The following is a 23,654-nucleotide window of genomic DNA, read 5'->3' on the forward strand; positions in this document are numbered from 1 at the left end:
CTTATCAAAGGAGTTCAACTGCTATGTGTTGGGTGCATCAACAAATCTCATGGAGATGATTGAATGAATTTCAGGGCATTGTCCGTCCCTATAAAAAGGGGTATTGACTCATGTAAGAGAATGCTTGAACAAACCCTGGCCAGGGTAGTGATTGATTCAAAGAGAAAGAGTTCTATCATGATGAAACACAACACTAAGCATTAGTACAATCCTATGATGGAATTGGGATTTGACTGTTAACCATATCCCAAGGATCATTAGGGAGTCATAAGATAGATAAGAGATTATATGATCATGGGAACTATGACTGGCAGGTTCCATGAAGTGAGATAACATCTCCTTTGTATTTCCAAGGACAAGAGGTGTAGCTTGGTACCCTCACTTGTTGGAAGTCATCCTAGTCCATAGGATTAGTTGGACCATCAATTATAGTTCATGATGATGATCATAATTGATGATTGGACAAACAAATGTTTTTATGTTCAAATGGCCTTTAACTTGGTTGTACATGGGCCTAGAGAGTCACACACAAATAAGGCATGAGAATCTATGGGATATTATCTAGGGTAATGATCCATTGAAGAAATGTGATTTCTTAAATGGAAGCCCAAGGGTATATGGGCCCAATATAATTAGGGTAATGAGATTTCCCTGAATGGGCCCCTATATAAGGTTAAGCGAGGGGTAAATTTTAGTTCACCCAGGCGAGACCTAACTTGCCCCCTCTCGAGCATTCCTCTCCTCTCACTAGCTTGAGAGTCTTGAATCTTCCCCAAGAGAGTCTTGGCTGGTGAGGAGATCATCTATGCTCTCTAATAGAGATCAAGAGGAGTCCCAAAGTTTGTCTTCTGGTGTGGATACTTCTGGAGGATGTCAAGAGAGCCGTCTTGATCCCACTTCATCAAGAATAAGCCCTGCTAAAAAGGTTCAATTTTTTGAGTGAAGTTTAAATTTAAGAAATTTTATTCCGCTGCATTTCATGCATTAAATCCAACGGATCTAGCAAGGCAATGTGATAGCAGAGAGGGCACAAAAAACTCATAAAAATAATTTTCTAAATTTAGTTTAGTAGTATTTTTATTTTTTTCTTATTATTTTTACCATTTTAGTGAAACATTTGCAAGTATCTGGTTGGTTCAGGCATATTAAAAAATGCGAGCACAGTATAACTTATCGCAAATATGAACACTTTTTAACTCATGAATCAGATGACTCATTATCTAACCTTACCAGAAGCTAATAAATAATAAATAATAACTAAGTATAATCCAACAATGTGTGTTCTTGCCCTTCGATTAATCAAGATTCGACATACTCATCTACTGTGCATGATCACCAAAACAATAATTTTTCCGAAATAAGATACCAAGTATTGAATTTCATGATGAAGGGAAGATATTTCAGTTTATGGCTCTAGTTCGGGTTTTGTATGATCATTAAGTACATGAATTTTCACAATAAGACCACTTTGTTAACAACTCAAATAACCACAAAAAATAAGGTAAAATTTGTCTTGAATTCCTATACACCCCATTCCATTTACTGTTATAATTTTAGGATCTCCAAACTAGGGTTTGACAGTCTTGGTTTTTATAAATGGCATAAACCCTAACCAAAGTTCAATCTGGTTCTGGTTTGATCTTGTTCTGACCCAGTCCGGTCAGGTTGATTAGTTGATGTCAATGTTAAAGTCAAAGTATAAAATCAAGTTGATGATTATGTCGACTATCAACATAACCAGCTTTAGAACAGCGGGAAAAAATGCCCCTTCACCTTCCTCCCCGTCCATCCTGACACTTTCTCTATCTCCCTATCTGGGTCTTTCTCCCTCCACACCTCTCTTTCTTCATGGATACCCGCTGGGGTGAATAGAGCAGGATGAAATGTTTGATAGAGGCATATGTTTCAATGGGTTCTTGGAGCCCGCTTTCGAAGAAGAGCTCCTATTCATCAAATGGGCGCCCACAGACAGTCAAATATGCCCTGGCTATGACGAGCTCGATAGAGACCTCTCTGGCGAGTTGAGTTTAAAATTTTTATAATTTTAATGAAATATTAAGTAATAAGTAAATAATTTTGTTTCGCTTCTAGTTCGGTTTGACCGTTGGACCTAAACCTGCTAACCGGTCTGCCCGGACTTTGGTCATAAATGTAGAACCCTACTCCCAAGGCTTTGAAATATGTTTGTTGGGCCAGATTTTTCTTATCAGTTAATATTAAGAGGCCATCATCATTCTGATTGAAACGGCCCATTCACTTCTTCTTCGTTCATATGATGAGTTGAAGTAGTAATCTCTGGAACGAGCAGGAATCAGAGGAGCGGAGTTGACGGGGAAGAAGAGAAATGGGCATCCGATTTGTCCTTCTCGTGAACAAGCAGGGCCAGACACGGCTGGCGCAGTACTATGAATACCTCACTTTGGAGGAGCGGAGAGCACTGGAGGGCGAGATCGTGCGAAAATGTCTCACCCGCACCGACCAGCAGGTCGATTCCTCCTTTTTAAGATCATCATAATCAGTGAAAAAATCTAGGTTTTCTTCCCTACTTTGACCCTTTTTTAGATTTTGATCGCGTCGGGATTCCGCCAGATTCGATCGATTCAATCGAAGCGGTCGAAAATGTGATTGCACGAGTTAATCTCATTCCCTAATTCATTCTTCAGCATGCGGATTAACTGTAGTTTCGTCTTGCCATGACAATTTTCTGTGCTTTGAGAAATAATCACTGGGAAATTAATCAGGAGATTTTGAATACGGGGGCAAGTAGTTTTTACTCTCTTTGAGATTCAGATCCGGTTAATTTTCAGACCAACCGCAAGATTTTCCCTCCTAGCGCAGTGTTCCTCCGTGGCAAGATTTTTTTTACCCTCTTTGAGATTCAAATCCAGCTAGTTTTCAGATCTATTGCATTTTTTGTTTGATTATTCTCTATATGAAAGTATCGTAACATTATCTTTTATTTCTTTGCCTTGGAAAGAAGATTATTTTATTTGATATTTGTTCATTATTATTATTTCCCTCCTTGTGCAGTGCTCCTTTGTGGAGCATCGGAATTACAAAGTGGTTTACAGGCGCTATGCATCGCTCTTCTTCTTAGTTGGTGTTGATAACGAAGAGGTTTGTTGTCAATAATCTTTATTGCTTAGAAAATGCGTTTAATAAGCAGAAAATAGATAACGATTAGTCTGGAAATTTTATTTGAGAAGAAACGAATAGTCTGGAGAAAGAATCATTTCCAAAAAAAAATACATGAAAAGGAAGACTTGGACTGATCTAATGCCTGTTTCAGAATGAGCTAGCCGTTCTGGAATTCATCCACCTCTTTGTGGAGACAATGGACCGTCACTTTGGGAACGTGGTACTCTCTCTCTCTCTCTCTACATCTCTATCTCTATCTATCTCTATCTCTATCTATCTCTATCTCTATCTATCTCTATCTCTATCTATCTCTATCTCTATCTCTATCTCTATCTATCTCTATCTCTATCTCTATCTATCTCTATCTCTATCTCTATCTCTATCTCTGTCTATCTCTATCTTTGGCTATCTATCTAAATTCCTTCTTCTAACGATTCCGAATCAATCTATCTCATAAACAGTCTATTTTACCAAGTATTTTGCCTTTTTTATCAATCTATTTTTGTGTCTATCTATCTATCAATCTCTTTACAGATCCTTGTCTGTCTGTCTATCTAGCTCTCTCTTCTTCTATCTATTTCTCTATCTATCTATCGCTCAGTATATATCTCTCAATCTATATTCTTTCAAAAAAAAATCTGTCTCTATCTACATATCTTTCGATTTGACCCCATCTGTTTGTCTCTCAGTCTATCTATTTATCGATCTTTGAATCTATCTACATTCCTGTTTGCCTGTCTGTTTGTCTATCTATTTACCTGTGCATCAATCTGGCTGTTTGTCCAGTTACTTATTGATCCATCCATCCCTCTATCCATCTTTTCATCGATTTCTACTCTCTCTTTCTCTCTCCATCTATTTATCCATCTATTTTCCTATATGTCTATCTATATATGGATCCATGCATGTCTGTTTTTCTATCTGTCTCTCTGTCATTCTATCTATCTATGGATCCATGTATGTCTGTTTTTCTATCTGTCTCTGTGTCATTCTATCTATCTGTGGATCCATGTATGTCTGATTTTCTATCTGTCTCTCTGTCATTCTATCTATCTGTGGATCCATGTATGTCTGATTTTCTATCTGTCTCTCTGTCATTCTATCTTTCTGTGGATCCATGTATGTCTGATTTTCTATCTGTCTCTCTGTCATTCTATCTGTGGATCCATGTATGTCTGTTTTTCTATCTGTCTCTCTGTCATTCTATCTATCTATGGATCCATGTGTGTCTGTTTTTCTATCTGTCTCTCTGTCATTCTATCTATGGCTCCATATGCATGCCTCTCTGTCTATCTTTGAATCCATCATTCTATCTTTTTAGGGGTCCATCTGATAGCATGTCCACATAATGATCCATCCATCTATCTATTAATTTTCTCTTTCTCTCTATCCATCTATCTATTAATTCTCTCTCTATCTATCTATCTATCTCTATCTCTATCTATCTACCAATATACAGCTTTTTTACATGTATTTATCTTCCTGTCAGTGCGAGCTGGACATCATGTTTCATCTGGAGAAGGCGCATTTCATGCTTGAGGAGATGGTCATGAATGGTTGCCTGGTAGAGACCAGCAAGACGAACATCTTAGCACCAATTCAGCTTATGGACAAGGCTTCCTGAGCATGAAAGAGAGAGACATAGAGAGGGAGAGAGATACATATATATATGCACATTGTCTTTTCATCAATATATTGAGTTTCTCTCTCTAGTACATACATGATCTTCCATATTGGGATTTCACACTCAAATGGTGCTCAAAGGAAGATAAAAAATGATAGGGACAAGAAAAGTTGACTCTAGTAAAGACGATTCTCATATAGTTCATCCGGAGGTCAACGCCGAGAGATCATACAAAGAGACAGAGTTGACCAAGCCGAATCCCATGAAGTTCCTCAAAGTGACAAGTAGAATAAAAAAAGAGAAAACTTGAGTTAGATAGCTTGACCCTCCCCGTCGACCACGCAAAGGGTTGACCATTGGGTGTGGTCAAAGTCAAGGAGTCGTAGCACGAGTGACACGTGGCCTCACCGGAGTTTTCGACGGGCTCACTCTGAAATTTATTTAGAGTTAGAACAGTCAAAGTCAGCGAGTAAGTCAATGAGGATAAGAGGATATAAGATCGATGCCGCATTACCTGACTGGAAGGGCCCCCAGAAGCATGCCGCTGCAGTTCAGGGCGATCAGTGCGCTCTCGGCCTGCCCCGACGAGAAGATCAAAGGCCCAGATAAGGCGTATTAGGCGAGGAACAGTTCAAAAGGCGCCACGTTAAGTTTTAAATTTCCCTGTCCTTTGATATTAGATCAAATAATTTTATTTTTCAAAATGGGACTTGTTATGAAAATATAGGTGAGAAATTAAGCCAAAAATGTTCTATGAGATTTAAGGATGAAGAGCAGATAAGATAGCCATTGAAGCAATTCTGATGTTCAAGTTAAGTTTAAACCGAAATTGTTAGTGCATGATTTATCATCATGTTAAGGATGCATGGAAAGTTTGCTCAGGATTCAATCGTAATGGAAATTGATTTTTTTCCCCTGTCGATGGACCAAGGTGATCCTGTGCTCTTTGATTGTGATATAAACGTTCATGTACATCACGTAGACAAAAAGAAATTACATAAAAATTTTTACCTTGTAAATATTTTTAATTTATTGTGATCAAGCATTAGGTGCAGAATGGCATGGAAAATTTACGTGAGATACAATATTCATGTTCTACCATGATAAACGTGAATGTATTTATCAACAAGCAGTAGATAAGGAAAATTTGATCTATCATAATTTATCATTATGTTAAGGATGACATGGAAAATTTGTGCGGGATTCTATCTTCATGTTCTATCATAATGTGCATGAACGTGTATATCAAATATCACTAGACGACCTTGACCCACTGATAAGTAAAATTTGATCTATTATAATTTATCATGACGTTTAGGATGATATGGAATTTACTTACGATGAACGATAAAAGAGAAAACAGTCATTTTTAGGCAACTCTTACCAAAACAAACTCAACAAACGCAATCCGTGTGGAGTGCACATGATCCCCTAAGAGCCTCAGGCGAGATACCTGCTTTAAGAGGGAGAAAATATAGGGTAACTTCCCCCCATCACTTTCGTTCAATTCAAAATTAAAGAGGGTGAGATTCGGGATCAACCTCTCCACAGTAAGCTTCAAAAAATGCTTTCACATCTGCTTGAGTCACCTGCATTAATAACAATTTCCAAGTCATGATAACCAGGACCTATGTAATATCCTCTATGATACCATTGATAGAGATCTTGATGTAGACTTCTACAGATAGCTATCTGTTGAGTAAATGAGATAGAATGATTTTTTTTGAATAAAAAATAAGATAGAATGATAGAATAAGGAAATAGAAAGATAACAGAGGTGCACTGGCCGATCATAGTGAGATCTCCTGTCTCCTGCTTCTTTCCTCTTTCCGTGAAGAATCAGGCAATTTTCTACAGCCTCTTGACTAACTTTCTTTGAGAAGGGCTATGGATATTTTAAAGGAAAAGATCAAAAGGATTCTAGTGTACTGAACTGACAGAAACACACTACATATCAAATTGAGGATCATATCAAGTACAGAGGTATAGTGCCTGATCATAGGGATAAATCTCCCACGCTGAACCGACCAATCGCCTTAAACTTCTGGACTGCCATCCTTAGGGAAGGCCTACAGATATTTAAAGGAGAAATACCCAAAAAATAAAAGACCAAAATGACCTAGTGGGCTGAAATGACAAAAACATGCTACCTGTTCTTGAGGATCATATCAAATACAGAGCAGTAGTGACTGATCATAGGGAGAATCTATGATGCCGAATCGGCCAATTCTCTACAACTCCTTGAGTCTCGACCGTCTTTGTTGGGGAATGGCTATGGATATTTGAAGGGAAACTACTCGAAAATAATAAAAGACCGAAGTACTTACTCCAATGGGCTGAGATACCAGAAAGACCATGTTGGTGATTAAGGATCTTGTCAAGTCCCTTGCACTAAGAACATGATCCCAAGAGGAGGGAGAAAAACTAGAAAAGAGGAAATTATATTACCTTCTTGTCGATATTGGTGCAATAGATTGTCCGTGCGCACATCTCTCTCTCATCCTCAGACTGCCCAAAACACCACAACATCATGGTTATGAATGCAGGAGGATGGCAAGCAAGACAAAGTCACGAATATGGTACTGACCCGAGGTAGAAATGTGGGGTTTACAGGCAAGATTGCAGTTTTTGAAGGAAGAACTCGGACTGGGTAATACCCAAGAACAGTTCCCCCAAGATTCAGCGCCGCCCTTGCTCCCTCTGAAAGAAAATATAAAGTCAATTCTATATCTCAATTACAAATTTTGAAATATAAAAGCAAGCGCCTTGGACTGGCACTTACGTTCGTCAGCAAACTCTATGAAGGCAAAACGGAGGATTGAGTGAGGGTCTCCACAAACACGGCAGTCCACCACCTTCCATCCAACAACGGAGTACGTAAATATATTGAATCACTTGGATGAGAGTACATTTTTGCCTCATATGAAGATAAATCTTGATTTTACATCTGATGAAACATCAGAGTCAATCGTGTTTATGCTTAAATTATGTTTAATTTTTGTAACAAATTTGGAGTTATAAACATCAAGCTCTAATTTGATGGTTTCTCAACAATAAATTTTGCTTGACCTTTGTTTAAAAATACGAGATCCCTTTGATTTCTATAGAGAATGTTGCCGCAAGAAAAAAACAAGAAGATTGGGAGAAAACTCACTTGCCCGCAACTCGTGAAAAGCGCAGCAAGCTGCTCCTCCGTCACCTTTCAATCAGAGAAGTCTCGTTAAAATCGATCGCTAAGGAAAATTTAAAAAATTTCTAGAAGAAGCAGGGAGCCCAACGTTGGTATCAATATCAGAAACATAAACAGTTCTCCGAATGCTATCCTCTCTCTGGGCTTTTAAGACCCTCTCGTTGATCTTCCTCCCGCGATTTGCATAACTCTTCTTCTGCGCAAAAAAAAGCTCAATTGTGAGCGAGAAAAGCCTCATCCGCTTCAAATTTAGCGTTTCCAAAGATCCGATCTGATCTCCATAATCTTTTCTCCTTCGGGTTCTAGATCTGGTTGCTAATCGGCTAAGATTCTCTGGTTTTAATCAAAACAATTGAAGACGAGAGAGATCGAGAGACTACCCGACGGGCGAGATTCAACGCATCCTTGGCGGAATCCTTGAGATTTCCGGAATCAGCGACGAAGATAGGGGCATCGGGAGACAGAATTCCGTTAGATTTGGGGCCATTCGCGCTGATCGGCGAGCTGAATTTGGAGGAAGGGACGAATTCCTCGGCCGAAGGATTCAACTTGGAGAGGAGATTGACCAAGTCCCGGACGCCATTCCGGAAATCCGAAACGGGATCGGAAGACGGCGACGACGGAGGAGGAGAAAACTGGCGATCGCTCGAACTGATCGTGTTATCAGCGACGGCGGCCATTTCTCTTCCCCCTCGACCTCCGATCGCGCGAAAACAACTAAAATTCCAACAGAAACGACCCCAAATAAACCTCTCCGACACAGCGGTGAACGAATGAACGGATCAAAAACTCCAAATCAAACCCCGCAATCGACTTCAATTCCAGCCGATCCTCTCAAAATCGCCTCTAACAATCTCGCATTCCGTCAAAAAACACACAATTCTACAGAAAACAAGAGAAAAACGAACGCCGATCTCCTCCTTTCCCCTCTCTCTCTCACCTATTTCTTCGCCCCAAGCTAGAGAGAGAAAACAACCCACCGCCTGCTCGTCAACAGGCGATCGACGAACAAGAGAAAAAAAAACGAAAACAAGAGAAAACGGGTAAGAACATTACGTCGTAAGCTAAGCATTAACGTCATCCCACGTCAGAAGGTTGTTAAAATCCTCTAACGAATCGCGATCTGCCACGCGTCACATCGCGAAATAAAATAATTTACTAATTAATTATAATAGACGCGGTTTCCCTGTTCGTACAAACGGGGGCGGCCTGGGGACCCACTTTTCTTTCTTTCTGGGGGGAAGGCGGTGGAAAGGTCAACGCACGTGCGAGGGGAGGGGGGCACACGTGCGGGGGGGCGCCTCAGGCTTTGTAGTCGGGGTTGAAGGCGAGAGCCTCCCAGCGAATCAGCTCTCTCATCTGGTCTTCGGTCAACGCGTGCTGCTCGAAGTCAAAGCTGAACGGCGTTCCGCACACCGGCTCGTCGCTGATGTCGTGCAACGTGGCGAGATAAGGGTGCGCCAGCGCCTCCTCCACTGCGAGTTTGCACGCCGTAAGATGACAGCCGGTGACCGCAAGCTGGGACGGATGACGACATGGCGCCGACGGCATCGTCGTCGACGTTGACCGCCCGACGATGTCCTCGTCCCAACACAATTGGCGTATGTATGGCTAAAATTGATGCCAGTCTGCGACCCTCTGTCGTCGTTCACCGACGTTACTGGGGACGGAGACGTAGATGTCTAGTTAACCATTGACCGTCGTTGTCATCATTGGCTGATGACGTTGACAGTTGACCGATGGGCGATGATTCTTTGACAGCGGCATCGTCGTCGACGTTGACCGCCCGACGATGTCCTCGTCCCAACACAATTGGCGTATGTATGGCTAAAATTGATGCCAGTCTGCGACCCTCTGTCGCCGTTCACCGGCGTTACTGGGACGGAGACGATGTCTAGTTAACCATTGACCGTCGTTGTCATCATTGGCTGATGACGTTGACAGTTGACCGATGGGCGATGATTCTTTGACAGCGGCATCGTCGTCGACGTTGACCGCCCGACGATGTCCTCGTCCCAACACAATTGACGTATGTATGGCTAAAATTGACGTCCGTCTGCGACCCTCTGTCGTCGTTCACCGACGTTACGGGGGACGGAGACGTAGATGTCTAGTTAACCATTGACCGTCGTTGTCATCATTGGCTGATGACGTTGACAGTTGACCGATGGGCGATGATTCTTTGACAGCGGCATCGTCGTCGACGTTGACCGCCCGACGATGTCCTCGTCCCAACACGATTGACGTATGTATGGCTAAAATTGACGTCCGTCTGCGACCCTCTGTCGTCGTTCACCGACGTTACGGGGGACGGAGACGTAGATGTCTAGTTAACCATTGACCGTCGTTGTCATCATTGGCTGATGACGTTGACAGTTGACCGATGGGCGATGATTCTTTGACAGCGGCATCGTCGTCGACGTTGACCGCCCGACGATGTCCTCGTCCCAACACGATTGACGTATGTATGGCTAAAATTGACGTCCGTCTGCGACCCTCTGTCGTCGTTCACCGACGTTACGGGGGATGGAGACGTAGATGTCTAGTTAACCATTGACCGTCGTTGTCATCATTGGCTGATGACGTTGACAGTTGACCGATGGGCGATGATTCTTTGACAGCGGCATCGTCGTCGACGTTGACCGCCCGACGATGTCCTCGTCCCAACACAATTGACGTATGTATGGCTAAAATTGACGTCCGTCTGCGACCCTCTGTCGTCGTTCACCGACGTTACGGGGGACGGAGACGTAGATGTCTAGTTAACCATTGACCGTCATCATCGTCATTGGCTGATGACGTTGACAGTCGACCGATGGACGATGATTCTTTGCCTGCGTCATCGTTGTCGACGTTGAAAGCCCGACGATGTCCTCGTCCCAACACAATTGACGTATGTATGGCTAAAATTGACGCCCGTCTGCGACCCTCTGTCGTCATTCACCGACGTTACAGGGGACGGAGACGTAGACGTCTCATTAACCATTGACCGTCATCATCGTCATTGGCTGATGACGTTGACAGTCGACCGATGGACGATGATTCTTTGCCAGCATCATCGTTGTGAACGTTGAAAGCCCGACGATGTCCTCGTCCCAACACAATTGACGTATGTATGGCTAAAATTGACGCCCGTCTGCGACCCTCTGTCGTCATTCACCGACGTTACAGGGGACGCAGACGTAGACGTCTCATTAACCATTGACCATCATCATCGTCATTAGCTGATGACGTTGACAGACGGACAATGATTCTTTGCGTGGTTAACAATTTAAATTTAAGATGTTTGTATTTTAAAAGAGACTTACCCGTGATTCTTTGCCGTGGGTCAAAGGTCAACATCTGTTCGACGAGGTCGATGGCCGCGGGATGCACGCGTGGGAATTTGTCAGGGAAAGATTGCCTCGCATGGAAGGGGAGCTGCCGCAGGTATCTCCTTGCGTTCTCGTTCACGCTGCCCAAATCACTCTCGCTTGGCGTCCCGATCAGCTGCATCAACACAAGTTTTTTTAATCTTTTTTTTTCAAATTGAAGAATAATCTCATTTTTCTGTAACAACAGTCGTTTGGGTATTCAAATTATGTTAAGATAAATCAAAAGTCTAAATTTATTATCGAGTACGGCTTTCTCAGCACGTATATGAAGTTTCATCAATTAATTTCTTCGGGTGCTCACACTACGTTGAGATTAACGGAAATTTGAATTTCATCATCTCTTCGGGTTTTCTCACTAACGCTTACGCAGTGTTAACGGTGAAATTCGTTTAAATGTTCTGATCCTCTTAAGATGCATCATTGTTTTTTTTAAAGAAAATAGGGAAGACCGTTGGCCTACCTGCAACCATTATGTAAAAATGAAAATTATGTAAAGTCAGTAAACATTCATGACCAAAATGCATTATGATTAAAACTTTCATCATCTCCTAGGGTTCCCTCACGTACGTCTATGCAACATTCAGCATGCCGAGGGAAAAGAATATATTTGCATGTTTTTATCATGTTGATATGAACGAAAATTCAAATTTCATCATTTCCTAGGGGTTTCTCTCAGACACCTACGCAGAATAATTAGTAAAATCAGCAAAAGATGATGATTGTAATAAATGATATCAAATCCAAAACACAATCTAAATACATACCTCCATTAAAAGTCGAAGCTGGTGGACGTGATCTCTTCCGGGGAACAAGGGCTTTCGTTCCATGAGCTCCATGAAAATGCAGCCCACAGACCAGACATCAATGGCGGCCGTGTATTCCGAAGAATTAAGTAGCAATTCCGGTGCCCGATACCATCTCGTGACGACGTACTCCGTCATGAAATCAGTCTCCGAGGTCGTCCGGGCAAGCCCGAAGTCGCAGATTTTCAGATCGCAGTTGGCGTTTAAGAGGAGATTGCTGGGTTTTAGGTCCCTGTGGAGAACATTCGCTGAGTGTATGTATTTCAATCCTCGAAGGATTTGATACAGAAAATACTGCAAGAGAGAGAGAAAAAAGAGAGAGGCTAATGGTTACTACACGAGTCTATGGCGTTATGAACCAAATTAAAAATACCGGTGGAAAATAGACAATTTCCAGGAATAAACCACTTGACCCAGAAAATAAATATAAAAAATAAAAACTTCTCTACCTGGCAATGCTCTTCAGATAAAGCTTGATTCGACCTGATGATCTGATGCAGGTCGGTGTCCATTAACTCGTATGCAATATATACATCATTGAATGATCCCCGAGTTGGCGGGGGTATTATATCTCGAATCGCTACCACCTGTGGAATGAGCAAAACAAAAAAAAGAAGATGTTAGCATAGAATTTTGCAGAATAATAAATTTGATACGGGGAACAACCATAGAAAACAGAGATGAGATTCCAGAGCCATCAGAGAACATCACTTGGATAGGAATATATTGATATGGCCTTTGAAGTTAATGGCATATACTGAGTGACAGTAAGATGCATTTGTCTAGGCTTCAATCAACTTCCCTCTAAACTATTGAATCTACATGGTTTCGGATAATCCGATACCCTTTAATACCCATGAGTACCATCTAAGCAAACAGTCAAGAAGTAAGAAGAATCCAGCGGAGTAAAACCTCCCAACTACAAAGAATGCCTTGATTTTGTATGGGTTAACAAAAGCTTCATAGCGACTCCACCACAACATTTTGTTTGCTTTTAAATCGTTTTGGAGACTAATAAAAAGAATGCAGACTGTACTCCCATAACAGATATGACTCCAGTCGAAGACAGGACCACAATTATATTTTTAATTTATACTTTTTCTGCAATATGTATGTTAGGCATATTATAACTCTGATACATTCAAACTTGGCTAGGTGAGGACTTAACGTGGTGAGTCATTTGAATCAACGGCATCTTGAATGGAAACCGGCAATCTGCACAATGGATAATCACATGCATTTTTCAATGGACCACTATGTGAACACGTGTCGGTCGGATATCAAGGAGGATCAAGACAAGGTATTACTGCCAATCGCACATTTGTGCAAGAAAGAAACTCTTGCCTTTCTTGGTCATGGCTTTTAAGAAAATACAGTGATATGAATATCAGATTCAGTACGGTTGCAGCTTCTTCCTGGATTGTTGAGTCAGAAAATCGTTATAACATTGCAGGTACTTAAGAAAAATTTAACTCATGCCACTCTCATTCAGACCTTCCTTCTAGGACATTCTATCTTCACCAACACTGAGTTGCGGCAAAACTATATTCCGCTGATTTGAGAAGATACCAATCTAGCTGTCGCCGATCTCATTAATGCCAATCTAGCCAACACAATATAACCAATCCTTATTTCTGTTGGCTCCTTGCATCTTCAGCTGCGTCCTGTACATTCATCACTTTGACCTGAATGACAAAACAAGTTACTTTAAAGATCCAGACAGGACATCTTTCTTAGCTATTCTTGCCATCCAGAGGGATATCCTTGCTATAGACCCCCCCTTTCATTGAGACTTCATCTCGGCTGAGGTCATTCTCATAGAGGGCACACTGTTCTTTAACTCAACCCCTTTTTCTCCTACAGAACTGCCTACTTTGCCTGCATCTGTGGAGTCTGTCGAACGAATAACACTCCGTATACATCAGATGAAATCTTTACGCCCAAAACCTGGATTCTGATAGTCATTCGTTTGGTACCCTTGAAGGAGCACGAATCGCCACTTATTTTAGGGGTGAGGGTTTGCAGTCTACTTCGCTAGCCTTCACTGCCCCTTTTTGCTCCTAAAGTTGCGCACTAAACTTTGGCTCAGGTTTGGCTAGGCTGTATTGCTTGGGTGGTGAAGCTGCACTCATACCGAATAGCTTTTTGGAGAAATACAGGACATCTAAGTCATACAGGTGAGGCAATCTATGCACTGGTAAGAGAAAAAAACGTGAACGGTGATAGGATTAATGATAATATAGAATCCTGGGTCCCACCCGAGCAAATGAGGTCATTCTCTTTGAGGGCACACTGTTCTTAAACTCACCCCCCCTCTTTTTTCTCCAACAGAACTGCCTACTTTGCATGCATCTCTGGAGTCTGTTCGTCTGCATGGGCCCGCTATGAGCCCCACTTGACAACGTATTCATATTGTTTGTTCGCCCCCATAACCCATTAAGAATGTGTCTGTATCATTGTCGTCACTGCCAACGCCTCTGTCGATGCCGCTCTGTGACCCTACCATAAGCCGTCATTAATGTTTTACCATCTGAAGGTCAACCACTTCCCTGCCCCTCCTCAGCCTGTTTCTAGTGCAAAGTCTCAGCTGATCTTTCTTCAACAAATTATGCTTTGACAGGTTCTAACCCTTGCACCCAAGATCTCATCTCCAAGCTTCTAAGTTGTCCTCATCACACATTCCGTTTTAGTAACCAACTTCTCAGAAGTAGCTGTTCTGCAGTATGATGCTAAGGATTTATGCCATTTTAGATGGCGTGCAGCCATGAATGAAATAAAGGCCATGAGGTTGAAAAATCAGCCAAGGGATTTCGTTTTGCTTCTGCAGATACTCGCTCCCTTTCCGGGAGCAACTGGCCCTCCAAAGTTATCATCGTTTCCTTATTTGGCGGTATCTGTTAAAGAATCATACCCCTTCAAACTTAATACAACATTGGATGCATATCCATCATCTTTAAAATATAGGCCTTCCTGAGAACTGTGTAAGTGGTGATCTGGCTAAAATCCTGATTGGTGTGGTCTGGCTCCCTGAAAAAAATCTGATATTCATTGAAAGTGATAGCGTTTGAAATAAAGAAGCCCTTGAGGCCGGTTGACATATTTAACCCTTCTGTGCGTGGGATACCCAGAAAACACACATTTTAAAGATCCTGGATCTATCTTTTATCGTGAGAGAAATGTACATTAACATTGCACATGTATTCAAAATACCCTGGATGGTAGGTTAGCTCGAAGCATCACATCAACGGGACTTTGTTGCTCAAGTGTCTATGTAGGAATTTCAATCATCAGATGAGTGAACCTTGGGAAAGCTTCCCCCAGAAGTGCATAGGCAAAGATCTGGCAGTACCCATAATGAGGGCAATCTTCCACACTGCCAACCCCTTCTGCTGTGGTGTATTTATACCAGATGATTCATGCATAATATCCTTCCATTCAAAATAGGAATTAACTGCAGAATAATCTACCATTATCTGACCTGAACCTCTTAATTCCAGCACTAAACTGAAGGAACGTCTGCCTTGGTCTCTGAACCAGCAACACAAATCATTTATATTTGCATGCAAATAAATGACACCACCTACAACCAGAAAAAAATAATGGATCTATAGATTTCTATTTCTTATAACGGGAATCTCCTAAAGCAACAGGATCTTCCACCAGGTAATCTCCAAATTCCCTTGGCAGAAGAAATATCTCCTTTTTACCGCCTTTCTCCACTGGTAAATCCTGATCCCTCTGAACTTTAGATTGATTGCTGAAAGCATTATTGAGCTTCTCTAACTGTCTGGAGTAAGAACATCTAATGAGCTGACATCCCGAGCCTCCTTCACCATACTGTCAGAGGCTTCTCAGAATCACCCAGCAATCCTTGGAGTGAACAAGAATGAGAGAGCCAATAATGTTTTCTCCTCGATGATGAGACATCCAGAGATCTTACCTGGTTAAACCATGTTACGAGCCCATGAATCAGCTGCTCCCCCACAGTGCTGCCCTGCTCCTGCTCTAGTTTGCAAGGGGATTTGGATGGTACAAAGCAGAACTCAAATCATCACTCAAGAGAAGGAAATCAAAGTTCAAAATTTGCTTCTCACAACATTTCTCATTACAATGCAATCCACTCATATCCAAAGGCTAGGAAAGAAGCTTATAGAATTCTTCACGCTTCTATAAATTTCTAGATACCTATCACTTTAGATCTTCCTTCTTCCTTAATGAACGAAATATTACTGGGACCATTTGAGCACTTCTCTTAACAAGCATAAAAAGAATATGTTTCATGGTAACTACCTCTCTCCTTTCAACACCCTTATCAACCTCTCTCCTTTCCTTTTAAGTCACACTTTTCTTATTTTACAGTTTCGTGGAAATCATTGTTCTCTGTCAAAGCGTAAAAATATTGATATCTTCATCAAAATCTCCAAGAAAGAAAAACACCCTTGATATCTTATCGAGATCCTCAACCATGTGGCAATCTAAGGCAATTAGAACTAACAATATTCTTCAATACGATGCAAACTTCCAAAGACTTTGGACCAACAAACCTTGCAATAGCTTCATAGAATATTTCGGATGATATTGGACAAATAACTTCTACTGATCAATAAAGTTCAAGGGCCGATCTGGGACTCATCCTCAAATGACCTTGCTGTCTAATTTCGTGTTTTTTCCCTCAATTATTGAATACGGGGGAGCTTATCCGCATTGATGCATTTAATATTACTATTATACCTCTCGAAAAAGTCTCCAGGAAATGACCTTACAATGTCCTTGTAGAATGCTTTTTTTTCAAAGCCCAAGACAAGGTATTTTTTCCATTATAACTGCAACTAGTCCTTAGAAGAGTTTAAATATGGATTCTTGTTAGTGAGATAGTCAGCCTTATGGGCTAATGGACCCTATTCTATAAGCCCATTAGCCCTCTTATCATTCTCTCCCTCCTAGGGTTTATGTATACCCAGCCATGTACTCTATTGAGTTATGTCATTATCTTCTTCCTTCCTCTCTTGACATGGTATCAGAGCTCCAGAGCTCTTCCATCTAGGGTTTGACATCACCCTCTCGCTGTCTAGCGAACCCGGAGCGTGACCGACGGATCAGCCACAGCGCGAGCTGTAGCCAGCCCGCGGAGCTTCCGGAGAACCAGCCGCAGCCACAGCCCTAGCCGGAACCGCAGCCGAGTGCCAGCCGCAGCCGCGCGCCAGCCACAGCCGCGCACAGCCGCAGCCGCAACCGTGCACAGCCGCAGCCGCGCACAGCCGCAGCCGCGCGCCAGCCACAGCCGCGCACAGCCGCAGCCGCAACTGCGCACAGCCGCAGCCGCGCGCCAGCCACAGCCGCGCACAGCCGCAACCGCGCGCCAGCCGAAGTCGCGCGCAGCAACAGCCAGCTGCCTCAGCCGCCGCCGAAGCAGCTGCAGAAGCCGCAGCAGCCGCCGAAGCAGCCGCCGCCGCCGCAGCCGCAGCACGGGCCGCAACCTCAGTCACAACAGCCGTCTCCGTAGAGACCACGGCTCTGATGTCGGAGGAACTTTACTCCACGGGCCAGACGCGTCAACCGGCCGTCCCAGATGATGGCTTAACCGATGCAGACTTTCAACGAGAACCCTTGTCACACAAGGTTACTCATTCTCTGCCGGCGGTTCCCGACACGACGTGTCTCCAGGGCCCGAATTTGTTGCAGTGGCGTCACTTTGTCGAGACTACTCTCAAGGCTCGCCAACTGTTCAAGCATTGCACACAAGCCCCGCTTCCATCGACCCATCCACACTATGCGGCGTGGGAAGCCGAGGAACACTTCGTCATTGGATGGCTCTACACGACCTCCCTGGCACCCTCGTTCCGTGAAAGGTTCCCTCGCTGTGCCGCCGTGAAGGGTTTTTGGGACCAGGCCAACAAATTTTGCGGCCGCGAAGGGGACAACTGGCGCCTCTTTATGCTCGTTGCTAAAGCCAGCAACTTTCGCCAAGGCGCACTGTCCATCTCGGACTATGCGCTGGAACACAAGAAGCTGTGGGACGAGGTGGACTACTACTTGCCGACGGATGATCCGACGTGCAAGTCATTCCAGAACACTCTTCGCCTACGCCTCTTGGGGTTTCTTTATGGCCTAAACAAGGACTATGACAACACTCGGCGCCGTGCCCTCCATCGCAAGGAAGGCCTTCCTTCCATTGATGACTTGGTGAAGGAACTCCAGGAAGAGGAGAGTCATTTTCATGTCATTGGCACTCTCTCCTCGGAGGCTGCTCGTGACTCGACTGCCCTCCTCGCCCAGTCTCCCTCGCCCGCTCTTGCTCCCCCCGCGGAGGCGGCCCCCTCCGGGCTGATTTGCTCCTACTGCAACAAGCCTGGACATCTCCGCAAGTAGTGCAAGAAGCGTCAGTACGACAACCGGAAAAAGGAGGCTACCGAAGGGAAAGCTATGGTTGCCTCCTCCTCTACCTCTTCTACCAGCCCGGCGACTATTGAGCAGCTCCAAGCCGACTTGGCCCGTCTCCGTGACCAAGTGGCTACTATGCAGACTCAGACTCAGTCGACGGCACATTTTGGTGGATTTGGTGCGTTCTCTCTCCCTCAGTCTGAACAGTGGTATTGTGGTACGGCTTCTTACTCGCCTCTCGTATCGGATACGAGCTGGGTTCTTGATTCGGGGGCAACCGAACACATGACCCCGTTCAATGACCGGTTTGTATCCTACAAAAGGCATAGTGGGGACCGTACAGTTCTTACAGCCGGTGGTGGACAGTTGCGTGTTGCTGGAATTGGGGCAGTGTTTGTAGACGGCCTCGGAGTGGTCAGCAATGTTCTTCATGTCCCCGCCCTGCGAGCTATACTTATGTCTCCTCAGCGTTTGGTTGACGGTTTGTCCTGTTTTTTTCACCTCCAGCCTGACGGGATGTTTCTATCTGACAAGGTGGGTCGGCCTACACCGATTAGGCGGGAGAACGGGTTGCTAGTTTTGGACGATGGGGGGCGCTCTTGGTGCTTCCTGCTAAACCGCCAACTCCGACCGGCGGATGTGCAGCATATGGGACGTCTCCAGTTGGCTCACCAACGGCTGGGTCACCCGCCATTTTCAGTTTTACAGCGTCTCTTTCCTTCGATGTGTACTGGATTGGACCTTCAGACTATCGTGTGTGATGCCTGTCAACTGGCGAAGCACCGTCGTTCATCTTTCTCTCCGTCCACCTCGCACTCCTCCACTCCATTATTTCGCATCCATAGTGATGTTTGGGGACCCGCCCCGCAGGCTAGCCTAAAGGGCCACCGATACTTTCAGATCTTTGTTGACGAGGCCACCCGCTACACATGGGTCTACTTGTTGACCGCCAAATCTGAGGTTGCTCCGACGGTCCGTCACTTCTGCACCATGGTTCGTACTCAGTTTGGCCGAGGTATTCAGCGCTTCCGCTCCGATAACGCCCGGGACTTTGTCAACACCGAGCTGGCCACGTGCTTTGCTGACCATGGGATTCTCCACGAGTCCTCTTGTGTGGCCACCCCGGAACAGAACTGTATGGCAGAACGTCGGATCGGGTATGTCACGTCGACCGCCCGTTCCCTTCTACTGAACTATTATGTTCCGTGGGCGTATTGGGGCGAGGCGGTCTTAACGAGTACCCATCTCGTAAACCGTCTCCCCTCCCAGCCCCTCGGGTTTGTCAGCCCACTGGATCGTCTCTCCACGGCGTTCCCCCATCTCTCACTGCGGACTGGACTCCTCCCTCGCATCTTCGGGTGCACGGCGTACGTCCACGATACGGCTCCCACTCGCACGAAGCTCGATGCTCGAGCTATCCGGTGTGTCTTCGTCGGGTACACTTCTCTCCAGAAAGGTTACCGTTGCTACCACCCTCCGTCTCGGAGATTTTTCATCTCGGCAAACGTCACCTTTGCCGAGCATGAGTCTTACTTCGGTGATTCTACCTCGCCACGCCTTCCGCTGGTTGAGGCGTCTTCGACTCCTTCTTTGGAACCCTTTCCATTTGTGGGACCCATTCCTCCACCGTCGCCGTCCCCACCCACCTTCTCTCCCTTGCCTCCTACCGTCTCACCTACCGGTGCACCGTATCCTCCCCCTAGTGCACCTCCTAACCTCGGGAAGTCCATCTCTCACCCCGGGGAGCTACCTCCTACTCTTGGTGCACCGTATCCTTCTCTTAGTGCACCACCTTCCCCCGGGGAGCCTCTCCCTACCCCGGGGGAGCTATCTTCTTCTCCCTCCTTTGCTTCCGATCCTCCGTCGGACGATGCGACACCCTCGTCTACTGATGATGATGCTCAGTTGGGATGGCCTATCGCCCTTCGGAAAGGGGTTCGTCAGTGCGCTCGCACACCTCTCTACCCCTTATCTCACTATCTCTCTTTTGATCGGCTAAGCCCTTCCTACCGGTCCTTTCTTTCTCACATCGAGTCGCATCCCCTCCCTCGTCGCCTATCCGATGCTCTTGCTTCTCCTCATTGGAAAGCGGCGTTGGATGAGGAGATGCAGTCCTTGCTCAAGAACCACACTTGGGAAGTCGTCCCACTTCCTCCTGGCAAGAGGGCGGTGGATTGCAAGTGGATTCATGCCAAGAAGCATCATGCTGATGGTACTCTCGAGCGCCTCAAGTCTCGACTTGTGGCTCGGGGGTTTACTCAGTCGTATGGCGTGGACTACTTCGAGACCTTCTCTCTTGTGGCGAAGATGGAAACAGTCCGTCTCCTCTTGGCGCTTGCGGCTCATTCCGACTGGCCGATACGACAGTTCGATGTGAAGAATGCTTTTCTCCACGGTGACTTGACGGAGGAGGTGTACATGCAGCCACCTCCCGGGTATACCCTTGGCCCCCCGGGCACCGTTTGCCGGCTGCGGAAGTCTCTTTATGGACTGAAACAGTCACCGCTAATGTGGTTCGGTCGGTTCTCTTCGGTCATGAAGACCGAGGGCTACACTCAGAGCAATGGGGATGCCTCCCTATTCTTCCGTCACAGTTCCGCGGGTGTCTCCATCTTGGCCGTGTACGTCGACGACATCCTCATCACGGGGTCCGATTCTGCAGAGGCCGGCCGCCTCAGCTCTGCGTTGGCCAAGGAGTTTGAAATCAAGGCCCTCGGGCTTCTTCGCTACTTCCTCGGCTTTGAGGTGGCCTACTCCCCCCGGGGGATCTTTGTGTCACAGCAGAAGTATGCCGTTGACCTACTGGCCTTGACCGGAATGACTGAGTGTGCACCGGTTACTACTCCCATCGACCCTAACGTCAAGTTGGGTAAGGGGGAGGACTCAGCACCGGTGAACGCATATCAGTACCAGCAGGTGGTGGGGAAACTCCTGCACTTGACCCACACCCGCCCCGACATCAGTTTCGCCGTCAATCTCCTCAGTCAGTTCATGCACTCTCCGCGGGAGATCCATCGTCAGGCGGCCAACAAGGTACTTGCGTACCTAAAGGGCTGCCCGGAAGGGCTTGTTCTTTCCTCGGAGTATGGAGCGGACCGTGAAGGTGTACACTGATGCGGACTTTGCTGGCTCAGTTGTGGAATGTCGTTCCACCACGGGGTACTGCACTTCTGTCTTCGGCAGTCTTGTCAGTTGGAAGAGCAGCAAGCAGGACAAAGTGTCCCGCTCCAGTGCTGAAGCCGAATACCGGGCACTTGCCGATGGGGCCTCTGAAGGCCAGTGGATATACGGAATTCTCCATGACCTTCGTGTGGAGTATTCCGGCCCGATCCACTTCTACTGCGACAACAAGTCGGCCATCGCCTTGGCAAAGAACCCTGGCCAACAGGGACGGATCAAGCATATGGAACTCCACCGCCACTTCTTCAAGGAGCGCGTGGACGAGGGCATCTTTGACTTGGAATTTGTTCCATCCGCTGATCAAGCTGCTGATGTCCTTACCAAAGGACTATCTCGACCTCTCCTGCAACGTGCAGTGTCCAAGCTCGGCATGGATGACATCCATACTTCGCTTGCGGGGGGGTGTTAGTGAGATAGTCAGCCTTATGGGCTAATGGGCCCTATTCTATAAGCCCATTAGCCCTCTTATCATTCTCTCCCTCCTAGGGTATATGTATACCCAGCCATGTACTCTATTGAGTTATGTCATTATCTTCTTCCTTCCTCTCTTGAAAATTCTTTAATGTGCGATAACAAAGAAAAAAACTTGCAGAACAAGAAATACAGGGCAAATATTAGTGTGCACGAAGAACCAATTCTTGTTTCATCCATTTCAATTGTTATTAATTCAAAAAAAAATCCATTTCAATCGTTATCAACTCTAACACACAGCCAGGTAGAGAACATTTTTTCAGTCACTTTCTGGAAGCAACATTTAGTTATGCAAAGTATTTCAAACCCGTTTTATAAATGAAGGACAGGAAACCCATAGTCAACAGCCACAAAACGCCGACAATCTCTGTTTTCTGACCGTTTACTTGATAAGGGAAATGAAATCAAAGTCAATTATTTTGCCACACAAGGTGCATCAATGACAATGACGCTCTGTTAGAATGTATCACCAGAGGCTTTCTATCTAAAAATATGATCCTGTTGATAATCAGCGGAAACATTAATAAATAAAAAAGAATGCCAAATCATGCTCGTTTCTAAGAAGAAAAAAGCGGCAGATCCACTGATCACAACCAAAAACAAAATTACGCAAAAACGACGAGACATCCAAGCCAATCGCACTAACATTTTCATGGTCCATATGCCTCAGCAGCTTAATTTCGCGGAGAGTCCTCTTGGCATCGATCCTGTTATCAAACGCGTTGGCGATTTTCTTGATCGCCACTTGCTCTCCCGTCTCGGAATTGAAAGCCGAGCTGAAAACAACAATCCTCCCCTCAATAAACAAAAAAACCGAAATCAAGCACAAAACACAAACAAAAATCGCGCAATACCAAACAAGCCCATAGGCGCCCTTCCCGATGGGCATGATCGGGGGCTTATACTTGGCAGTAACCTCGAAAACGTTCCCAAATATATTATACTGGATGAATCTCCCGCCATGAGCGAGAGTAGCCAAGATCGTCTCCGATCCAACCGCCGCCGTCGACGGCGGCTCCGCCGGCGGCGCCACCGCCTCTGTCATATCCGAATCCCGGCGATGCGCCGCTCCATCCATGCCAAATACAAACCCTAGACGAAGATCAATGCCCCCTTCTCCTCCCTCCGAGGTCTCCGCGCTAGAGAGAGATAGACTGCGAGCTAGAGAGAGAAGCAGAGAGGAAGAAGGAAGATGCAGAGGAGAGAAAGCAATCGAGAAGAGATAGGAGAGAGGAGACTAGCCGTCCAACTATTTCCCCCCTTTCCGGGCCCAGTTCCCTTTTATTAGCCCGTTAATCCGACGGCCCAGATCGCTCCCATCCCACCGTTTATCCCGTGGTCCCTCCCAAATCCCAATAATGAGCCCCCCCACTTGCCCGCCACAATCCCTCGTCGAATCCGAGCCGTCCATTACTCAACTCTGACGATCGCCGCAGATTTGACTTTACTTGAGCTTCCCGCGCAATCCGAGCCGTACATGTGGCGATTCTCTT

General features: G+C 45.3%; 3 protein-coding genes across 4 annotated transcripts; 1 reads left to right on the forward strand and 2 right to left on the reverse strand.

Moving 5' to 3' along the window:
• Positions 1–2,265: 2,265 nt before the first annotated feature.
• Positions 2,266–4,853, forward strand: LOC144709142 (SNARE-like superfamily protein). The gene is made up of 4 exons (XM_078582566.1): positions 2,266–2,485; positions 3,031–3,117; positions 3,290–3,358; positions 4,628–4,853. The coding sequence occupies exons 1-4, from the start codon at positions 2,345–2,347 to the stop codon at positions 4,760–4,762; spliced, it is 432 nt and encodes a 143-aa protein (XP_078438692.1). The 5' UTR covers positions 2,266–2,344; the 3' UTR covers positions 4,763–4,853.
• A 66-nt stretch (positions 4,854–4,919) lies between these two features.
• Positions 4,920–8,977, reverse strand: LOC144709138 (polyadenylate-binding protein-interacting protein 9-like). 2 transcript variants are annotated; one of them, XM_078582561.1, is made up of 10 exons: positions 8,333–8,977; positions 8,041–8,148; positions 7,917–7,961; positions 7,545–7,617; positions 7,350–7,462; positions 7,211–7,270; positions 6,304–6,351; positions 6,147–6,218; positions 5,277–5,338; positions 4,920–5,192 (listed from the first exon to the last, which is right to left on the reverse strand). In XM_078582561.1, the coding sequence occupies exons 1-10, from the start codon at positions 8,630–8,632 to the stop codon at positions 5,135–5,137; spliced, it is 939 nt and encodes a 312-aa protein (XP_078438687.1). In that variant the 5' UTR covers positions 8,633–8,977; the 3' UTR covers positions 4,920–5,134. The 2 variants fall into 2 exon arrangements, with proteins under 2 accessions (XP_078438687.1, XP_078438688.1); XM_078582562.1 differs by having other exon boundaries at positions 6,147–6,215; positions 8,333–8,976.
• A 113-nt stretch (positions 8,978–9,090) lies between these two features.
• On the reverse strand, positions 9,091–23,381 carry LOC144709140 (mitogen-activated protein kinase 1-like). Its single transcript, XM_078582563.1, has 6 exons — positions 23,016–23,381; positions 22,808–22,937; positions 12,579–12,716; positions 12,091–12,423; positions 11,261–11,441; positions 9,091–9,427 (listed from the first exon to the last, which is right to left on the reverse strand). Exons 1-6 carry the CDS (start codon positions 23,237–23,239, stop codon positions 9,255–9,257), a joined length of 1,179 nt encoding a protein of 392 aa, XP_078438689.1. The 5' UTR covers positions 23,240–23,381; the 3' UTR covers positions 9,091–9,254.
• Positions 23,382–23,654: the final 273 nt, after the last annotated feature.

This window comes from Wolffia australiana, chromosome 11 (genome assembly GCF_029677425.1).
Source record: "Wolffia australiana isolate 7733 chromosome 11, ASM2967742v1".
Taxonomy (NCBI): domain Eukaryota; kingdom Viridiplantae; phylum Streptophyta; class Magnoliopsida; order Alismatales; family Araceae; genus Wolffia; species Wolffia australiana.

What these genes read in the sequence shown, in the direction of transcription:
- LOC144709140 (XM_078582563.1), bottom strand. Translation starts at nt 23,239, where the DNA reads ATGGATGGAGCGGCGCATCGCCGGGATTCGGATATGACAGAGGCGGTG. An exon ending in GGCATATGGACCATGAAAAT is followed by an intron (nt 12,717 to 22,807) that starts GTTAGTGCGATT and finishes CTCATTCCACAG; the next exon opens with GTGGTAGCGATTCGAGATAT. An exon ending in TATCTGAAGAGCATTGCCAG is followed by an intron (nt 12,424 to 12,578) that starts GTAGAGAAGTTT and finishes TCTCTCTTGCAG; the next exon opens with TATTTTCTGTATCAAATCCT.
- LOC144709142 (XM_078582566.1), top strand. Translation starts at nt 2,345, where the DNA reads ATGGGCATCCGATTTGTCCTTCTCGTGAACAAGCAGGGCCAGACACGG. An exon ending in TCACCCGCACCGACCAGCAG is followed by an intron (nt 2,486 to 3,030) that starts GTCGATTCCTCC and finishes CTCCTTGTGCAG; the next exon opens with TGCTCCTTTGTGGAGCATCG. An exon ending in TTGGTGTTGATAACGAAGAG is followed by an intron (nt 3,118 to 3,289) that starts GTTTGTTGTCAA and finishes TGCCTGTTTCAG; the next exon opens with AATGAGCTAGCCGTTCTGGA.
- LOC144709138 (XM_078582561.1), bottom strand. Translation starts at nt 8,632, where the DNA reads ATGGCCGCCGTCGCTGATAACACGATCAGTTCGAGCGATCGCCAGTTT. An exon ending in TTTTCACGAGTTGCGGGCAA is followed by an intron (nt 7,618 to 7,916) that starts GTGAGTTTTCTC and finishes GTTGGATGGAAG; the next exon opens with GTGGTGGACTGCCGTGTTTG. An exon ending in CTGGGGGCCCTTCCAGTCAG is followed by an intron (nt 5,193 to 5,276) that starts GTAATGCGGCAT and finishes AATAAATTTCAG; the next exon opens with AGTGAGCCCGTCGAAAACTC.